This window comes from Nycticebus coucang, chromosome 8 (assembly GCF_027406575.1).
Source record: "Nycticebus coucang isolate mNycCou1 chromosome 8, mNycCou1.pri, whole genome shotgun sequence".
Classification (NCBI taxonomy): domain Eukaryota; kingdom Metazoa; phylum Chordata; class Mammalia; order Primates; family Lorisidae; genus Nycticebus; species Nycticebus coucang.
This window is the reverse complement of record NC_069787.1, coordinates 60,397,092-60,417,960: the sequence shown is the minus strand read 5'-3', so window position 1 is coordinate 60,417,960 and position 20,869 is coordinate 60,397,092. Positions and strand designations below refer to the sequence as shown.

General features: G+C 32.6%; 1 protein-coding gene across 24 annotated transcripts in view; it reads left to right on the top strand.

Moving 5' to 3' along the window:
* The window catches only part of TBC1D5 (TBC1 domain family member 5), a 584,642-nt gene that overhangs the window by 358,975 nt on the left and 204,798 nt on the right, over window positions 1-20,869 (top strand). For all 24 annotated transcript variants that reach the window (XM_053598465.1, XM_053598460.1, XM_053598463.1 and 21 more), the window contains 4 exons: window positions 4,920-5,008; window positions 6,581-6,631; window positions 6,719-6,788; window positions 9,297-9,469. In XM_053598465.1, coding sequence (XP_053454440.1) covers window positions 4,920-5,008; window positions 6,581-6,631; window positions 6,719-6,788; window positions 9,297-9,469 — 383 coding nt within the window. The remainder of the gene's footprint in view (window positions 1-4,919; window positions 5,009-6,580; window positions 6,632-6,718; window positions 6,789-9,296; window positions 9,470-20,869) is intronic.

The following is a 20,869-nucleotide window of genomic DNA, read 5'->3' as shown; positions in this document are numbered from 1 at the left end:
ACTATACAGGAATATGGAAGATAAGATTCCTGAAAATTTAGACAAAATGTATCAAATATTAAATAATAAGTGAAGTAGGTCTAGCTTACTCCTTTATATCACATAAAAAGACTTGATTACTCCTTGCACATATTTAAAATCCTATAGATTTTTTTTTTTTTTTTTACAGAGAAAGAATACCTTGCTATAGGACAGAATATTGAGCCAGATCAAATTTAAGAAAAAAACCTTGAGTTCATCACAAGCTGTTAAAGCTATTATTTTGTACTAGGTGACACCCCGTTTAACATCGACCATATTGTTAATAGTTATGGGATTTTATTGAATTAATGAGACTGTTATCATGTAGTAGAATGTCTTGCTGAGTTAATTGAAATTGCAGAGATTATATAAATGGTATTAATGAACTTTGACTGCCTGATGCCTCAGCTTTAATAAAGACTGCTTGGTGGGCTAAATGAACATAGGCAGATAAAAGAACAGGTTCAATTTTGTGAGCCTACAGGCTGTTGATGAGGAAAACTTTGTTACCTTTATTTTCATTTGGTATGAGTTTGGAGAGCAGTGACTACTAACAATCTAGCAGGGATAAAAGCTTTAAGCAAGCAGAAGATGCTGACAATATTGATGGGAGCAAAAATACACATTTTGGGAACCAAGAAGTATACTGACAATACATATTTTATTTTGCTTTGTCAAACTTGAAGCATGTTGAATACATGATTATTCTTTCTGTATATTTCTTTCTTCTTTTAAAAGATGTCTACATACTTGCCATTTGTAATTATTAATGAGGTTTTAGTAGTCTAGAATTGAGAGCAAAACTAGCAATCTCTGGTATTTCAAAAAGTATCTCCAGTTTAGATGAAAGTCAGAATTTAACTTGTGAAAATTGTCTTTATGGTGTTCAGAGGAATCTTAATTTCCATTCTTCAAAGGACACATTTATTTATTTATTTGAATTATGATTGAATGCTATTCTTTTTTCATATGTAGTTCAGTTTTTTTCAATATGCTGATTTATTAAGTGGTAGATATTTCAGTAATTCTATGTATAGTGAGTACCTTCTTTGTGCTGGGCCTGTGATAGGATCTGAATTTATGTATATTTGTGTAAACACAAATAGCCCACTTACTACAGATTATGAGTGTACAGTAGTTCACCCTTACCTGCAGTTTCTCTCTCTGTGGTTTAAATTACCCATGGTCAACCATCATGTCAAAATAGGTGGGTTTAGTACAGTAAGATATTGTGTGAGAGAGACCACATTCCTATAACTTTTACCACAGTATATTGTTATATTGTTATAATTGTTTTATTATTAGTTATTGTTGTTAATCTCTTAGTGTATCTAATTTATAGGTTAAACTTTATCATTGATGTGTAAGTATAGAAATAAATACATAGTATAGGGCAGCAGTTGTGGCTCAACAGAGTAGGGCGCTGACCCCATATGCCGGAGGTGGCGGGTTCAAACCCAGCCCTGGCCAAAAACTGCAAAAAAACAAAAAAGAAAATACATAGTATGTATAGGGTTTGGTACAATCCAGGGTTTGGGGCATCTATTGGGAGTGGATACAAGATCCAATAGATGCATGTGAGGCGGGACCCTGGTCTAGCAATTTCTGTGCTCATTTTATTACCATGTTTCTACCCCTCTAGATTGCAGAATCTGTCAAGGTTAGAAACTTGGCCACTTTATTCACTTTTGTGTCTGCAGGACATTTAGGCATTTAATATTTTTTGCAACAAGGGAATAATGAATGATACATGAATAAATGGAGAATCTAGAGAGAATAGTGTCACAAAAATTAGAGGAAAGAGAACATTTTAGAATGGTGGGAAGAAATGTTTATCTAACAACTTTTTCTTACTAAACTAGCCATAATTAGTTAGAAAATATATTGTGGGAGAAAAGACCCATTCAAAATATCATCACTAACAACAACAAAGAAAGAAAACCTAGTAATTAACCTAATAAGAGCTATTCAGTTTGCAAATTTTTGGATTAGAAAATCTGGGCTTCTTAAAAATATTCCCATCAAATTAATTTTAATGCAGTGTTCATAAAAATTTCATTGTTTTCTTTAGAATTTTATGTAAAATAAATGATACTAAAATAACCTGGAAGAAAAAATGGGTTAGAATAGGTAAGATAATTTTGTAAAAAGGAGAAGGAAATACTCCTAATGTAGTGTTAGAATATTTTAAAGATCAAATTTTTATAATAACAAGATTTAACAGGTCTCTTTAAGAATGTACAAACCAATGGAATACCAGTAAAATCACGGGAAAAAATATAAGCTAAATTTTTAGTTCTTGGCAATTTTTAGTTCTAGAGAGAAGATGGGTTATTCATCTTATTAAATAGATTTATATTAAATAGATTTAATTTATTGAAGATTGAATGATTATTCATTAAATTAGTTTAACTCTTTTGGAGGAAAAATACATATTTATGGCAAAAATTCAACTAATATCAATTGGTTGAAGAATTAACTGAAATAAGAGAAACTATATTCTTACCTAACCTCAGAATAAGGAAGGTCTTTTTAGGCATGAAAGGCAAAAAAAAAAAATCTATGAAGGATGACTTTTTTTTTGGAGACAGAGTCTAACTCTGTTGCCCTGGGTAGAGTGCTGTGCTATCATAGCTCACAGCAGCCTCAAACTCTTGGGCTTAAGTGATCCTCTTGCCTCAGCCTCCCAAGTAGCTGGGACTACAAGCACTCTCCTTGAGGCCTGGCTAGTTTTTCTATTTTTAGTAGAGACACGGTTTCTGTCTTGCTCAGACTGGTCTTGAACTCAAGAGTTCAGGCGATTCACCCACCTCAGCCTCTCAGAGTGCTAGGATTACAGGTGTGAGGCACCATGTCTGACCTTACATTGACTATTTTAAAGTGTATAATATCAGTATGATGTAATATCATAGTAATCAAAGTTAAAAGACAAATGATAAACATGGGAAGGTATTTGTAACAAAAATGATAAAGAATTAATATTTTAAATTGCTAAAAAAAAATTTAAAAACTTGTTACACATTATCAGGGAAAGGAAATACTTTATCAAGAGAAAATGGTCAAATCATTAAAAATGGCCAATAGAATTTTTGAGTTCAATCGCACTAGCATTTAAAAAATTATAAAGGAAGCTTGAGAAATTTAACAAAATTAAAAAGAAAAAACTATAGATAACAATGTGTGAGAAGGGGATTTTATGTTATACAGTGAGGGAAATCTTCATGGAGGACAATCGGTGAGACTTTAACAAATACCTTTTTTCCTTTAACCAGAAATTCTACTTCTAAGGACTTCATCTTAATGAACTCATCAGAAATAGACACAAAGACCACCATAAGGCTATTAGAATGTTTAATTTCTTCCTTTCTTTTGCTTTTCTGACTCAGCTGCCTACATGCCTTCCTTACTCCCCTCACCCCAGTAGTCTTTGATGTTTAAAATTATGACACTTTCTTCTTGGAATAACTTAAATTTGTTCCAAGAGAATAAATTCCTTATGATGACTTTTAAATCATACATAGTAACACTTAATGTCCTAAGATGTCTACTGTGTTTATCTAAGGAATATTCTTTTCAAGGTTTATTTAATGTAGATGTAGTTACCTGTAAAAATTGAAGCGATTTATGTTACTTTTTCCTAAATCTCAAGTAAACTGTCATTGAATCATAAATGACTTTGTAAAAATATAATTAAATTCTTTTAATTCATGGTGAGTAATAACTTAAAAATGAAGTTTACTTGCATATCATCTTTGTGATAACAGCTGGCTTCATGAGAATAGCATGGTACTACGAGACTATACAAAGGGCTGTGTGACTGTGTCCATTACAGGAAGCCTACTCTAATTCCACCAGCAAAATATTTTTCTCCTCTCTACTCCCATATTTTATTTAATTGCTTCTAAAGGTGATATTTTTTTCTTGTCTTTCTATAATAAAGCATCCTTACTAAGGATTTCTATAATAAAGCATCCTTACTAAGTTACTAAGCAAAAGGAAAGTGGTAATGTGCTTACTTTAGGAGGCAGGAAAGATTATAACCTATTTTAACTTACTAAAATATGATTTTTGATACTTAACGGGGAATACATCTCAATTCACATGGCTAGTCACTAATGTGCAATACTTTATGTCCCTACAATAATGAATAAATAAGGAATTTTTATAATATCCTTTTAAAGGCAGCTTAGCAACTAATACTATACTTTCTTATTTGTATGCCTATTCATGATAAACCCCAAGATTCAGTTATTCTAGAATCAGTAAAATCATTAAATAAATTTTAAAATTAATCTTATAGTTGACGTAGACGGGGAAAAAATATGGTGATTTTCTGATTAAACACATTGAAAATGATATTTTTAAAAGTTTATTTTCTGTCATACTTGCTAAAGGTTGTTTCTTTTATTATTTCTAGCTAGCTCACTTCAGCTCTTCCTAAATCTACAGACATCGTAATTTTGAGCCATTATATAATGAAAACATTGGATATAATTTCCTTAGGTCTACAGTTAGTTCTCAGTTGCCCTTCTTTCTGCAGATCTTTACACTGTAGCTTGTGATTATAATTTGCATAAATGAAATTCATATTTATGAGTACAGATCTTAAAGCAACTGACAGGTGCAAGGTTGTCTACCATGCCAATTTATTGTTTGTCATGTCGTTTAAAAGAGAACTGCTCTCCATGTTTTAAAGAAGAATACTGCTGTGGCTGAACTAGAATCAAATTCTAAAAGTAGATAAAATCTTATTTTATAGGTTTCCATTTTTATACTTTTCTGTATAATGTGGAAATGGTGGTGGGAACCAATTGAAGACATGTTTAACTGAGCTTATACTCTCTGCTAATGTACTCTCAATATCCATCTCTTTCATTTTTCTTCCTGTTGTGTTTCAGGGCATGCATGAGCTGTTAGCACCTATAGTCTTTATCCTTCACTGTGACCACCAAGCTTTCCTACATGCCAGTGAGTCTGCACAGCCCAGGCAAGTTTTTATATGAGCTCCATCTGTTTTCTTAGCCCCCACTATAATCTTTCTATATTTCAAAATCTTTTAAGTTGAAGGTACTTCTAAGTTTTTAAGTTCTAAGCATTTGATTATGTTGCGTGTGACTAATTGTTAATTCCACTTAATAGTTCTAATGTCAGTTTATTATGGGGCAAAGTTGGAATCATAAATGACTTTGAAAATCTTAGGTCTGTAAGAAAAGAAAACATACAGCTAATGGATCAAGAAAAGGAAATTTTTGTTAGAATAACCAAAGTGCTAATGATTGATAATATTCAAATATGCCACCCTTAAATGTCCACTTTTCACTATAAACTGAATGAGAATTTTGTAAGATAATTTTTCTTCACCAGGTTTGACTCACCTTAGTTCACAAGTAAGGGAGGAGAGCCACAAAGAACTGCCAGCTCTAAATAAAATGGCTTCTCTCTCTCTCTCTCTTTTTTTTTTTTTTTTGGGTGACTTCTCTTTTTTGGGGGATGCATTCATTTATTCTTTCCCATAAATAACTTTCATAATTTAACATAGGTTAATTGTTAAAATTCACTTTTCTAACCTAAGATACCCTAGCTGATGGGCCAGAGAAGCAACTAAGGAGCATTTGGGGAATGGAAGGTTGTAGAATTGTAAGGCTGTGTCAGGAATATTCCACAGGCTCGCCCATCTATATGCAGTAAATGGAAAACTAGTAGATAACACTTCACATGTCTAACTACAAGATCTTTATTAATCAAATGTAGCTGTCCTGTTTGCTGAGCATATATTTCAGCCTTTGTTGAATTAACTTTTGTCTACTAGTTTAGAATTTAGTATTTTCAAGTTGTTTTCTTTACGTTTTTCTGAGTTTATTGAATCTTCACAAGAATAACCGTGTCTTAATTGCCTTCACTTCCATAATTCTAGAATATAAAGATGAAGTTAGTACGGGGATCATGTTTTCATGCCAGTTTAATTTTTTTAATATGTGTGCGCATGCTTCATACAGGAGATTTAGAAAAAATAAACATGTACATGCAGAATGTAATTTAGTGGAAAGTACAGATAATTGAAAATAGTTTTTAAGTGAGTTAGACATGCTCTTTCAATCCATTAAAAAGTAAAAGCAATACTGAGATTTGTAAGAAGTTCTGTCACTGATTAATTAGTGTTACAGGAAAATAAAAATAAATGCCATTTAAATAAAATGATATTTTCAAATTATATATTGGACTACATTTTTTTGTCTTATTTCAGGTTAGTGATAGATTGTGGAATAATGAATTATTCTAGATCAAACATAGTCAAGGAATATATTGTCACGTTCTATATTTATTTGGAATCACTAGACAGTTACTGCATTGTGGTACAGATAAGGTAGCTAATTTGTTTTTGATTTTTATAAAATGGATGTCATTTGTTGATGGAGGTGTTCTTTTCATTAAAAAGGGCTATTTTTTTCATTTGCACATTAATTAATGTTGGTTTATGAGTGTTGAGTAAGGCTAACTATTCATCTGCTTTAATTTCTAAAAAATTACATATTTTGATTGCTGGTATTGCTTTTTTAAGTGAGGAAATGAAAACCCTGTTGGACCCTGAGTATCTGGAACATGATGCCTAGTAAGTACAGAACCTCTGTTTTATTTTTATACCATTGGTACTTTAATAAAGGTAAACAAAACATTATATTACTTTTCTAATTTTTAGTGCGATGTTCTCACAACTTATGGAAACTGCTGAACCTTGGTTTTCAACTTTTGAGCATGATGGTCAAAAGGTAAATCTTATATTATAGATCTTTTCTGTGTATTTGAGGGAATAAATGATTAGTAAGTAAAAAGATGTGATATGTGGTCATTAATGCAATAACCAGATAGACCACATGAAGATATCTATGGAATAAGATTGAACTTAAGGATATAAATATATTTCTAAGTATATTGACAGATATGCAAAGACAATATAAAAATGTTATATACATATAAATAAATATATACTTTTCTTTATATGTGTTATTAACTGAGCAATGTAACTGCTTAATTATAAAATTATATAAACTTCTATTGCTACCCTACTGAGTTGATATATACATTGTTACTTATGTGCATAGCTAAAAGCTGCGTCAAATTGATTTTGAAGGAATTTTGGCTTCATTGTAAATAACATCTTTTGAATATGAATGGTATCTTACAATTAATGCGAATTTAAAAAAATATTTAAAGTTAATATCAATATAAAAAAATTGTTTGATTGTACTAATTTTTTATTAATGCATTCTAGAAAATGCTAGATATTAAAAGATCAGAAAAAGATGTCTTAGGTGTATTATTTTTATAGTAAGAAACTACAGTCTAGAAGTTTCCTTTTGTCTATACAAAATTAACACAAACTAATTGAACCATAGGAGTTAAGACTGCAGACACGAGGGCACATACTATAAAAAGTACAAAGGGAGTACATTTCTTTTTAAGACTTGAAATGATTCTGCAAAGACAGATCTTCCAGGAAGTTTTCCCTTACACTAACACATTCCCTTCCAAGGAGTTTTCCTTTTCCTGTAACCTCTCTATCAACTGATTAGTAGTTGGTCTTACAAGGAATTCATTTTTTTCTATGTAGATTATGAGGGCAAGAGCTTTGTTCTCTTTATCTTTGTAATCTCTGTAATCTCTATAATCTAGTTCTAGGTAGATCACCTTGCATTTTAAAAAATGAATTTAAAAGAAGACTAAATTAGAGGCCGTGAGAGCAGCGAGGAGGAAAAACATGATGAGGGCCTCGAATAAGATTGTGCCAATATTGCTGTAGAAGAGGATGCAGATAAAAGTGGTACTGAGTAGCTAAAATTAGCAGAGTACGTGTTTTTATTAGATGATAGCTTGAGGAGGGCCTGGTGAAAGGAAAAACATGTTTTTGAGCTGAAGATGATAAGTTCGGTTATAGATTGCTGAATTAAATACCTTTGTGGCAATCAAGGATCCCTTGCCAATACCTGAATTAATGGGAGGCACTTGAGAGTTCTAGGAATAAAAAGTCTTTGTAAAATGGGTATTGTTTGAAGGACTATGTATATAGTTTGCGATCACTTGGAAGTAGCATATAAATAGAGAATAAAATTAAAACTGGAACTATATGAAATAGCAGCATTTGAGAAGCAGAAAGAATTTGAGCTAGAAATAGACTGAGAAGCAATAATAGGCAGAGTATCACAAAAGAATGATGCTATAGGTGCAAATATTGGAGAAAGGTCAAAATTGAGGACCATACAGCAAATCAAAGGTCAGACATGATCTATGGGGGGGGGGGGAGTGATCAGATCTGAGGGTTGACATTTACGTGAAAGTGTTATAAGAAGTTAATGATACACATCTTTAATATGAGATAAGAGATGGCTGAAAGTGAAGTTGCAGATGGCCCAATATAGAGTTTTTTTTCTAAACCAGCTGTACTTCTAATCTGGGGAGTTTAAAAATCTTTTTAATCAACTACTTAAATTGGTAAAAGGAGAATTAAAAAATATGTTCTTTTCTCGTACAAGTTTCTTTTGTTCAGTGTTTTTTTATATATGTATTTTTGAGAATTCAAAGTAAAATAGTTTTTTTTTTTTGTTTGTTTGTTTTTTATTAAATCATAGCTGTGTACATTAATGCAATCATGGGGCACCATACACTGGTTTCATAGACCATTTGACATATTTTCATCACACTGGTTAACATAGCCTTCCTGGCATTTTCTTAGTTATTGTGTTAAGACATTTATATTCTACATTTAGTAAGTTTCTCATGTACCCTTGTAAGATGGACCGTAGGTGTGGTCCCACCAATTACCCTCTCTCCACCCATCTTTCCCCGTAAAATAGTTTTTATTTACTGTTTTTCATATTTGGGATTTATGCCATGAGAAATAATTTTCCATCAAAATGATTCCATTTATGTACTCTTGCCGCTCAGATAAATTGGCCATGGATAGACTGTATCGGCCACTACTACATCTAGCCAAAGTTATCTCGTATGACTTAATGTCATAAAAGAAACTGGTCAAAGGAATAAAGGTGAAAAATACTTTAGAAGCCATTTTCTGGCCATTGCTCTATGAACACAGCACAATCATATGTCGTGCTGATGTATGATGATTGTATGATGATCATATGATTCCCACGTGTTTGTTTGTCATGAATGATTAAAGTAATTCTTGTTTATACTCATGTTGATAAATAAAATAATGATGTCGTATATTTGTTAATTTCATGTTGAAATAATACATATTCCATTTTTCCTGTCTTTAGGGGAAAGAAACACTGATGACTCCTATCCCCTTTGCTAGGCCACAGGATTTAGGGCCAACAATTGCTATTGTTACTAAAGTCAACCAGATCCAAGATCATTTACTGAAGAAGCATGATATTGAGCTTTACATGCACTTGAACAGACTAGAAATTGCACCACAGATATATGGGTTGTAAGTATTAAAGTTTAAATTTCAACTAAACCTAATTATATAGTAGTTTCTAATTATATGATAGTTTCTCCTTTTTTTGCAGTTTTTGGCCGGGGCTGGGTTTGAACCCGCCACCTCCCGTATATGGGGCCAGTGCCCTACTCGGTTGAGCCACAGGCGCTGCTCCTATATGATAGTTTCTATATGTCTCTGGTCCCTAAAAGAATAAGAACTGTTCTAAATGCATTTTCTCTCATATCTCTTTTGTGGTCCTAGGTGCTATCCTCATTACTTTAACATATATGGTATATTATCTGATACTTCCACCAACTCTGTTAATTGGGTATTATCCCTTTGTTACAAATAAAGAAGCTAAGGCTTAGATTTAGTTTATACAAGTCATACAGTGAAGTTGTACTTCAAAGTCATAATTATGTAGGATTGGCTACATTGCAGAGCCCAGTGAAAAAGAAAGGTGTAGGGACCCTTTGAAAAAAAATTAGTAAGGATTTCAAGATGGCATCAGCAGATCAAATCATGCATTCTAGGAATTTATATGGGTTATACACATGTGAAGCCAGCCTAAAACTCAAACAAGCATATGATGTTCATATTCTTTTCACTTTATGATGTGGTCATCTTTTACTCTACCCTCGGAGGTAGATTTCCATCAGTAAAATATAAACCTCTCTCAATGAACATAATGTAGGAATTTTTCAGCCACATAACTTCTGTAACATGCTATAGCAAAAGAATAGGGAGCCAGTCACTCCTTAGGTATATGTGTGTGTGTATGTTACTTTTGCATTATATAAAATATGTGGGGAAATTAGAAAAATTGCGCTATTGGTAATATGAATTAGTTGTGTAATGCTACAGACAAGAAATGATCCTTGGTATTGAAGTAATAGAACATTCATGTCTACTGCTGGGCAGTTTCTTAGTAGTATTTTCTACAAAGCCTGATTCTCAATTAGGTAAACATGGAAAATTGAGATGATGTTATTGAGGTATTGCACAGTAGATGCTCAATAAATATGAAATCATTATTTGAATTGGAAGGATCTCAAGTGGGTTAAAAGTTTAGGACCAGAGCAATGGTCCTTTAACCCAGGCAAATAAATTAGTATTTTTTTTTTATATTATCATGTTATACAGATTCATTCAGTAATAACTCCTAGCTATTTTTCTTCTCTGGAATCCCTGAACTATGATTGAAGAAATCTGCTCTCCTGGTTTAATGCTCCTTGTTTCCATTTCAGTGACTTAAACTTGACCTCATCATTGAGAGCAACTTCACTATTCCCCCTGGAAATGAGAAAATTGTGTGTGACATGGAACTTGGGCAGCCCTGTGGGTTATTAATGAATTGCTGTGAACACTTTTAAATCTAATGTTTGTGATTGTAGACATAAAAATTTATTTTTAAAATTGCAAGTGGCAAGGTCAGGAGTTAAATTCTATATTCCTCTTCATTGTGCACTCGGAGAATTGAGATAGTCAAATATGAAAGCCCATTTTACACCCTCAAAAATTGTTTGGTAAGGTCTAGAAATTGGTCTTAAATATTAGGGAAAGAAACCAATGTTGAACATGTTTATCGTTTCTTTAAAATGCTTCATAATTTTCTACCTCTTTGCCTGAGTTCAGACATTAGGTTTCCTTCTGTTTTATCCTCCTCATAATAGTTCATAGAGCTGGTTTGACATCCTGGCCAGTACTTCCCCAGTAAAATTCCTTGATCCGTGACATAATTGCTCTTAATCCTTTCAACTTTATCAGCAATAGTGATACTGATCCCAGGGCTTGCAGTAACCCTACCCGCTTCATTTATCCCATTATTTTTTAATAGACTCTCATCTGCAGTATTTTAAAAAGCACATTGGTACTTTCTAATCTTTGAAGAAGAGGTCACTCATTATTTCAGTTTGGTCAGTATTATATTTTATAGTGCAAGGACTTTATTTACCTACTTCATGTATTTATTTGGTTTCATTATTACTATATTTGGAGCACATGAAAGGCCAAAGTGCTTGAATTTTCTTATGTCCCTATATGCTACCCCAAGGTGTACTAACCATCTGTATATGTCTTATTAATTACTATTAGAAATTTTGGAATCAAAAAATACAAAAAAATACAAGTTTGAAGCATAGGCTTTGAAATGAAACAGACTTGTTTACCACTTTGAGCTTCTGTTCCTTCGTCTGTAAAGTGGAGATTGAAAATAGTGATAACCTACTTTATAGGTGCCTGTGAGAATTAAATCATAGTGTACAAAAAGCATAGTGCTCAGTATCTAATACGTATTCCATATATGTTTAGAAGTACTTTTATCATCATTATATGTCATTACCATTTATTAATTAGGATATTATAGCTATATGGATATGATATACTATGTGATTCATGAATCTCTCTAGCTCTGTCTTTGGCCTTCTGTGCTTTTCCTGCCTGTAAATGTATTAATCTAAATAATTGCTGGTGTTACTGTTTCTTCCCACTAGAAGAAAGTTGTTAAATATATAGTTTCATTTTACAGCTAATACTTGAAAATACAGTCTGAGGTTTGACTAAATTATCAACAAATATAAAATAGTCAATTTTCAGCTAATAAAATCTATTCTTAGATGACATTATAATACATAGTTGTGTCATCTGAAATGCTTTCACATGCTAGCGGTTTTATAAAATTTTGATTTTTAAACAAAACAAATACTTTCTTGTAAAATGTTTCAACAAAATTCAGAAATAACTTTGTAAAACTTTCAATAATGGATGAGCCAATAGCAAAATTGTATCAATACCAGCAGTTTATACAGACTGAGTGTTTAGCAATACTAAGTTATACCCCATGTTGAGTCCAGTTTTCTAAAATTATTTAAATCTACCTCCTCTTATGATGATAATTGCCATTGAGAAAAATGTTTGCAATTACTCCATTTTTTTTTCTAAGAGAATGTACCCTATACATATGCCTCCTGAGGTAGGAGAAATGCCATGCATAAACATATTTGCTGTATTTTGCTAATAAATTAGCTAATAAACTTAACAAAATTAGAAAATTAATGATTAATATAAAATTAAAATTAAAAAATTATTAATATAAAATTTTTAATTGTAATTATTGAACAGTCTCATTCCGAGTTAGTTTATCTGAGTTCTATATAAATTAATAATACTTATTTTGGAATATCTGAATAGGTGCCCATGAATGCTTGAATGTTATATAAAAGCTTGTTTAGTAATGCTATTATTTTATATATTTTAGTATATTATCTTCTGGGTAATTTAACTTTTGTTGTCGTTAGCAAATGTTAAATTGACCTTCCACCTGGTATTTTAGGTAGTAAAATTAATTCACAATTAAATGTAAATTATATTTAATATTATAAAATAATATATCCTATTATAAAATAATATATCCTATATATAATTTACACTATGTTTTTCACTAACTTCATGAAAGGTTACTTCTATTGCACATGGAATGAAGTTTCTCTTTAATTCAGATAATTAACATCCTGAGTCGTCTTTTGTTTGCCGATTGTCAATGGTGTTGAACTTTTTTGTGGTTTTTGGCCGGGGCTGGGTTTGAACCCACCACCTCCGGCATATGGGACCAGCGCCCTACTCCTTGAGCCACAGGCGCCGCCCGGTGTTGAACTTTTTAAAAAAGATTAATTTCTACAAGATCCTGTCGATGCATACTGACCAATTTTAAAATGTAAACATTGACTACATCATTTCCAACCTTCCAAGGTCATTTCTAAGAATTGTCTTTGTGGTATTTCATTTTTAATATGAGAGTAAAAATGTCCTGTGACTTCATCACTTGGGGGTTATGTTTGTGCAAAAGCATCTAAAGTATTTATGTTAAGATTCCATGACTGTGATATGATTCCAGAAGACTCTTCTTCACATCAGATTAATATAAATATTCAGTATTACTACAATACTCCTTTATGAAGAAATTAAAAATTGAAGTTTAAGTTAACTTTTTTTGCTGGGCCAGAATAACTATTTTATCACTGTAAATATATTGACTCTATATATTTTGACTGCATTTTATACTTTGATATAAATAGAGTACATAATAAGCATCTGTGGGATATGCAATTAATGTCACTTTTGAGGAAGAACCCTCATAGCACGCTTGGGCTTTGGCACTTTAAATTATGAGCTCTTTACAATACTCATGGGATAAATTCCATATCCCCCAACTGCTTATTATATATCTTCCATGTCTGTTTCCTATTTTATAGATTAGCAATTGTTTTGCTGTGTGGTTTGTGGTAATTTAATTGGGAAGATTCTTGGTTACTGATAAATAATCTGCTACATTTTGTCATATACTTTTGAAATATCTGTCACAGTGTATTAGTTCTAACAGATATCACAGTTAATTCTTATGAGTACCAAGTTTTTTAAAAACCTATATTTAAAGTATAAATATATTGTAAACAAATGTAACTCATCAGATTAAGTAAATAGCTTCCTGAGCAGTTAATTATTTGACTTATTTCTTTTAAGTGCAGATGTTTAATGTATATAATAAACATAAGACATGAAATATAAGGGATTAGAAAGTAACAATCTAATGATAGCTTGTTTTCATACACTACTGAATAATTTCTGAGAATTATTCCTTTTGGAAAAGTGAGGTGTTTCCTCCTTCTGTGTGAAAAATTATCAATGATTAAGAATTCAAGGGAAGTAGAATAAATTAAATATTTAAATAATGACTCATAGTGGCTAATATTTATTGAATGTTTTCTGTGGGCTAGATGTTGTGCTAAGGGCTTTATGTAGATTATAATATTTATCCTCACAATACATTGGGAGAGGTACTGTTATTTTTCCCGCTTTGTAGATGAGGAAATGAAAGCTTAGAAAAGTTTGTTTATATCAAACATCTACCAAGAGGCTTTGAACTCTTGATTCTGTATGCACTCTTTGACTAGTACTGTGAGTGTGGTAGAAAACTAAGGTACGTGGAAAGTATTATGTGTCGGATTGGACACAAGCCAATTTTAGCTTCAGTGGATCAGCTTCAAAGATTCAGGCAGGTATAAGGCCCAAGGGCAATGGAGAGCCTGAGGCCCACAGACATGCCAAAAATCAGGAATAAATGAGGTTAGGATCTGTCCCATAGGCTGTGCCAGCAGCAAAAGTATAGCTAAAATAATAAGCCATACCCTATGGCTTAAATATTTTATCTAAGTTCAATAATAACCTTATTTAGTTCAGGCTGATAGCTGAAAATAAGGAAGCTGTGTATAGGGGTGCTCTGCTATTTTAATCTTAGACTTTAACTACAAAAAAAAAAAGATTTAATTAATGAAGGAGACGACACAGACCCTTTAATAGCAAAGTGACCATATATTTTAGTATACTCAAAGACCAAGAAGGAAAGATTGTGTAAAGTCACATATTCATAAGCTTAGCACAACTACTGTCCCCCTTTTCTAGGTAAAAGTTTAATAATACAAACATAAGAAAGCAAGTCTTAGAGGATTGCTGGGAAGACGTAAAACCAGGAAGATAAAGCTAATTCTATACAACTGAATGAGGAAAGTAGGTATAAAAATTTATGTCATTCATCCGTAATGACATAAACACAAATTACATGGAGTAATTTGGTCTAATAGGACTTTAAAATGAATCTTTGTAGTGTATGTATTTTAGAGAGAAACAAAACTGAAACAAAGATGTCAGTTAGGAGGCCTTTGCAACTATCTAGGGATCAGAGAGATGGCTTATAAAAATATTGTTAGTCAGGTCTGGTGGCTCACGCCTGTAATCCTAGCATCCTCAGGATTGCTTGAGCTCAGGAGTTCGCGGCCATCCTGAGCAAGAGCAAGACCCCCGTCTCTAAAAATAGCCAGGCGTTGTGGCAGGTGCCTGTAGTCTCACCTACTCAGGAGGCTAAGGCAAAGGGAATGCTTGCACCCAGGAGTCTGAGGTTGCTGTGAGCTATGACACCACGGCCCTCTAACGAGGACAACAAAGTGAGAGTCTGTCTCAAAAAAAAAAGAAAGAAAAATTAAAAAAAATTTTTTTAAATAAAATCCATGATATGGTAATAAATCGCTGCATGCTTCTTGGGAGAAGGGGAGATAGTGTGGATTTGAGTTACTATGGTTTCAAAGCATCTATTGGGCAGGAAACTCACTTCAGATATAATGAAATGGGTAGAATAAAAGGATGAAAAATATGAATCATATGAACATTAATCAAATGAAATCAGGAATGACTATGTTAATCTCATCTTTATGATTTGAATTCTCAGATACAAAAGGAACATTACATAATGTTAAAAGGGTGAGTCTTCCCAGAGGACATGACCGTCCTAAATGTGTAGGTACTAAACAACAGATCTGCAAAGTATGTGAACCAAAAACTGATAGAATTGTAAGTAGAAATAGAATATTCCACATTTGTGGTTGGCGATTATCAAACAATAGTACAGCAAGGCAGAAAATCAGTCAAAGATTGACAAAATTTAATAACATTACCTACCAACAGAATCTAATATTTACAAAACAGTCTAACAACAATATAATGTACATTCTTTTCAAGTATCCATAGAATATTTATCAGGATAAACTACATCTTTGGCCATGAAATAAACCTCAGTAAATTTTAAATAATTAAAATTATACAGACTGTGTTTGTTCTCTGACAATAGGATCAAACTAGAAAAAACAGAAAAATCTCAAAACACTTGGAAACTAAACAGTACATTTCTAAATAATCCTTTACCAAAGGACTGAGAGAAATTAAAAAGCACACTGAACACTGAACTGAATTAAGTGAAAATACAACATCACAAAATTTCTGGGACATAACTAAAGCAGTGCTGAGAGGGAAACTGATGCTTATGTTAGAAAAGAAGAAATGTCAGATCAGTAGTGTGAGATTCTGCCTTCAAGAACCCGGAAAAAGAAGAGTGAAATAAAGCAAGCATGAAGGAAATAATAACTATAAGAGTTAAAATAGTATAACTGAAAACAAACAATAGAGAAATGAAATAAAAGGCTATTTTTTTGAAAAGTTCAATTATGACAAGACTCTAGCAAAGCAGAAAAAAAGAGGCAGGAAGGAAGTGGGCACGGTTACATAAGGGCATATATAGGATCCTTGTTTGTATTCTGGTTGTGATACCGTACTACAGTTTTGCAGCATGTCATCATGGAAACTGAATATATTTGAGCTCTTTATACTATTTCTTACAATTATATGTAAATATACAGTTATCTCAAGATAAAGAGTTTAATTAAAATAAAGTTAGTTTAGGCCAAGCCATTGGTGGCTCATGCCTGTAATTCTAGTTGCACTTTGAGAGTCTGAGGTGGGACTCTCACTTAAGGCCCGGAGTTCAAGGGCAGTCTGAGCAACATAGTAAGACCTTGTCTCTATAAAAACATTGAAAAATTAGCTAGGTATGGTGGCTCTAATCTTAGCTACTTAGGAGGCTAAACCAATAGAAATATGTTGTTTAATTTCCAGCTATCTAAGAGTGTGAGGTTGCAGTGAAGTATGATGGTCCCACAACACTCTAGCCTAGGGAACAAAGCAAAACCCTATCTCAAAATATTAGTAATAATAATGTCAGTTCAAATGGTTTACATCTTTTGCCCTTTTTAAATAAAATGAATTAGGACCCTTTTTGTTCTTAGTATTGAATTTTGAGAGTGGTGGATGTAAGTTCATTGTCTAATGTGTGATTTTTCATTTGCAAACATCTCCCAGTGTCTGACTTGTCGTTTCATTTTTCATACTCTCTGACTTGTCATTTTCTATCTCATAAGTGTCTTTCATAGAGCACTTTTAATTTTTATGTGAATCTAATTTCTCAACATTTTCTTTTATGGGGAGTGTTTCAGGTATCACATCTAAGAATTCTTTGTGATAATCCTACTCATAAACATTGTATGTTTTATAGTTTTATGTATTCAGGTTTGTGATTTATTTTGAGTTAATTTTTATGTAACAGGTATAGGTCAAGGTTCTTTATTTTATTTTTATTTATTTTATTTTATTTTATTTCATTTCATATTAATGGGAAGGTACAAACAACTAGTTTATAGCATTAGCATTTGTTAGAGTCCCTCTTATAGTTGTGTCCTGAAACCAAGAGGTATGCCATATACATTGTGCCCAGTAAGTGGAAGCACACCAATCGTCCTCCCTCCTCCCCAAGTCAAGGTTCTTTTAAAAGAGAAAATATTGGGGCGGTGCCTGTGGCTCAGTCGGTAAGGCGCTGGCCCCATATACCGAGGGTGGCGGGTTCAAACCCGGCCCGGCTGAACTGCAAACCAAAAAATAGCTGGGCATTGTGGCGGGCGCCTGTAGTCCCAGCTACTCGGGAGGCTGAGGCAAGAGAATCGCTTCAGCCCAGGAGTTGGAGGTTGCTGTGAGCTGTGTGATGCCACGGCACTCTACCGAGGGCGATAAAGTGAGACTCTGTCTCTACAAAAAAAAAAAAAGAAAGAAAAAATTGGATACGAAATCATTCCAGTACCATTTACTGAAAGACTATCCTTTCTCCATTATATTGCTTTTACACCTTTGTCAAAGGTCAGTTTTATCTGGATACAGGTTTATCAATAAATTTGATCTTTTCACAGGACCAGCTTTAGGTGTGATTTTCTCTCTCCTCTGTTTTTGTTTTCCCCCTGTTTTTAGAGTCATTAATTTCAGCTCTTATGCTTCTGTTTACATTGGGCTTATTTTGTTACTATCTTCCAAGTTGTTTAAGATGGAAGCCCAGATTAAGTTTCCTGAGGACTAAGTACTGGTTTAGCTGCATCTTTTGACTGGTACATTTTTATTTTCTCCAACTCTTGAAATTTTTAAATTTCTTCTAAAATTTCCTTTTTTTTTTTTTATTAAATCATAGCTGTGTACATTGATATGATCATGGGGCATCATACACTAGCTTCATATACCGTTTGACACATTTTCATCAGACTGGTCAACACAGCCTTCCTGGCATTCTCCCGGTTATTGTGCCAAGACATCTACATTCCACATCTACTAAGTTTCACATCTAAAATTTCCTTTTTTGTGCTTTGGGTTATTCAGACATGTGCTAATCAATTTCTGAATATTTTGGGATTATCCAGATATCTTTTCATTGTTTATTATTAGTTTAATTCCATATTATCAAAGAACATAATTTGTGTGATTTTATTTTTTTTAAATATGTTTAAACTTATTTTTTAGCCCTCCGTCTGTCTTGGTGAATAGTCCATGTGCACATGGGAAGAATGTTTATTCTATTACTGTTGTTGAGTAGAATGTTCTATAAATGTTAGGTCAAGTTGGTTGTGTTCAGATCTTCTATGTTTTTGCTCCTTTTCTGTCTGCTTCTCCTATGAATTACTGAGAGAAGAGTCTCCAGTTGTAGTTAGAAATTTATTTATTTCTAATCCAAAAGTACTTCTACATGACCAGATATCTAGGTAGACATCTATGGTTAATAATTAGCCATACAGTTTTCTTACCTAATACAAATGGCAAATTATTTCTTTTAATTCTTTTTTTTTTTTTTTTATTGTTGGGTATTCATTGAGGGTACAATAAGCCAGGTTACACTGATTGCAGTTGTTAGGTAAAGTCCCTCTTGCAATCATGTCTTGCCCCCATAAAGTGTGACACACACCAAGGCCCCACCCTCCTCCCTCCGTCCCTCTGTAGGCAACTTAGTTTTTGTTATTTTTCTTCCTGGTTCTTTTGATGCATAGGTAACATCATTCCAATCATGTGTATAGTTATTTAGAAACACAATTCTGAAATTTTAGGTGTAGTAGGCATATGAGCTTTGAGAAATCATATGATTTTGGAATGCTGTAGGTAAAGGACTGTAACTTATATATTTGGAAATGTAATGTGTACATAAAGCAGTATATCTGTCTTTATTCAAATTTTGCTTAGAGTTTGAAATTTCTTTTAAAAAAAATGGCTTCTGGGCGGCGCCTGTGGCTCAAAGGGATAGGGCGCCAGTCCCATATGCTGGAGGTGGTGGGTTCAAACCCAGCCTCGGCCAAAAACCACAAAAAAAAAAAAAAGTGGCTTCTTCTACTAGTGTTTTGGAACCAAGTAAGTACGTTAGACTAATAACAACAACAATAAAAGATAACTTGTTCATTTAATATATTTGAATAGTTTTATTCTAACTTCTAATTTATAATGTACTTTAAAATACTTCTAGAATATTTATAGCATGTAGGAAATTTTTGTCATGGGTTTTTTGACTCCACAGCTAGTATGAGTTCATTTTTAAAATTGTATTTATTTATTAATAAACAGTTAATGTGTTTTAATGTATAATATATTTGCCAAAATTTCCAATAAATATGTGATTAAATTCACAGTTTAAAAATTTATGTTTCTGGATAAGAATCAAACACAAAATATACTCAATACCTGAGAAATACTGATGCACTAAAAACTGATAGGTCAAATGGTTCATGATAGAACATACCACTTACCTCAACACCATTCCAAGTAGATATATAAAAAGATATTAAAAATCCGTTCTTTTATGTATATATCTTAATTCAACATTTTGATAGTCCTAGTCGAAAAGTCACTAACTGGACCTAAATCAACTTTAGGTTCTACCAGCATTCTAAAGGGAAGCCTGACAAAACTTTCCACTTTACAGTTGTTTTGGTATCTTTGAATGAACGTAAGTATACAGGAAAAACAAATGTTACCCCAAAACTCTACATGCATCAATACCATATAATAAGGTTTCAGAAAAAATAAAACTTTCCTAAAAATATATTGTCAAAGTTGTCATTAAATTGAAGTGAAACAGAAGAATGTCTTCTTTAAACTGTGTGGTTTAATAGCAGAGTGGTATAATAACTTTAAAGCCACTATTACTTTCACGTCTATTAGCTAACAGAATACATTTAGATCACAAGGGAAGTAACTTACATTCTCAAATCAAAACTGTAGGTTCTAAAGCTTGAAGGAGAATATTTCAGGACTTACTATGAAATAATAGTTAAATATGGGTAAAAATCCTGGAATTAAGTTAATCTTTTATACTCAGAGTCTCTCCCTCATTTTTTATCCTGGGCTTTTTTATTTCATGGTTCTTTGTGTTTCTTTTCTCCAGCTCTTTCCATAACCAAATAAGCCAGAGGCAAATTGAATATCTGGAGCTAATTGCCCTAATAAGCTCTTTCCTAATGCCATATGGTAATTCATGTATGATATCATGCTGTATTATTAAGTATACTTTGTAATTAACCTAACCTGTATCACTTACACCAGTGAGTACAGTGCCGTCTGTCCTTGATTGGCCTCTGACCAGACTTTAGTTTCTAACCTCATTTCGTTTACTTTAAGAGACTCTGCTTAATATGTGTAAAACCTTTCCATGAAACTGTTGGTGCCTTA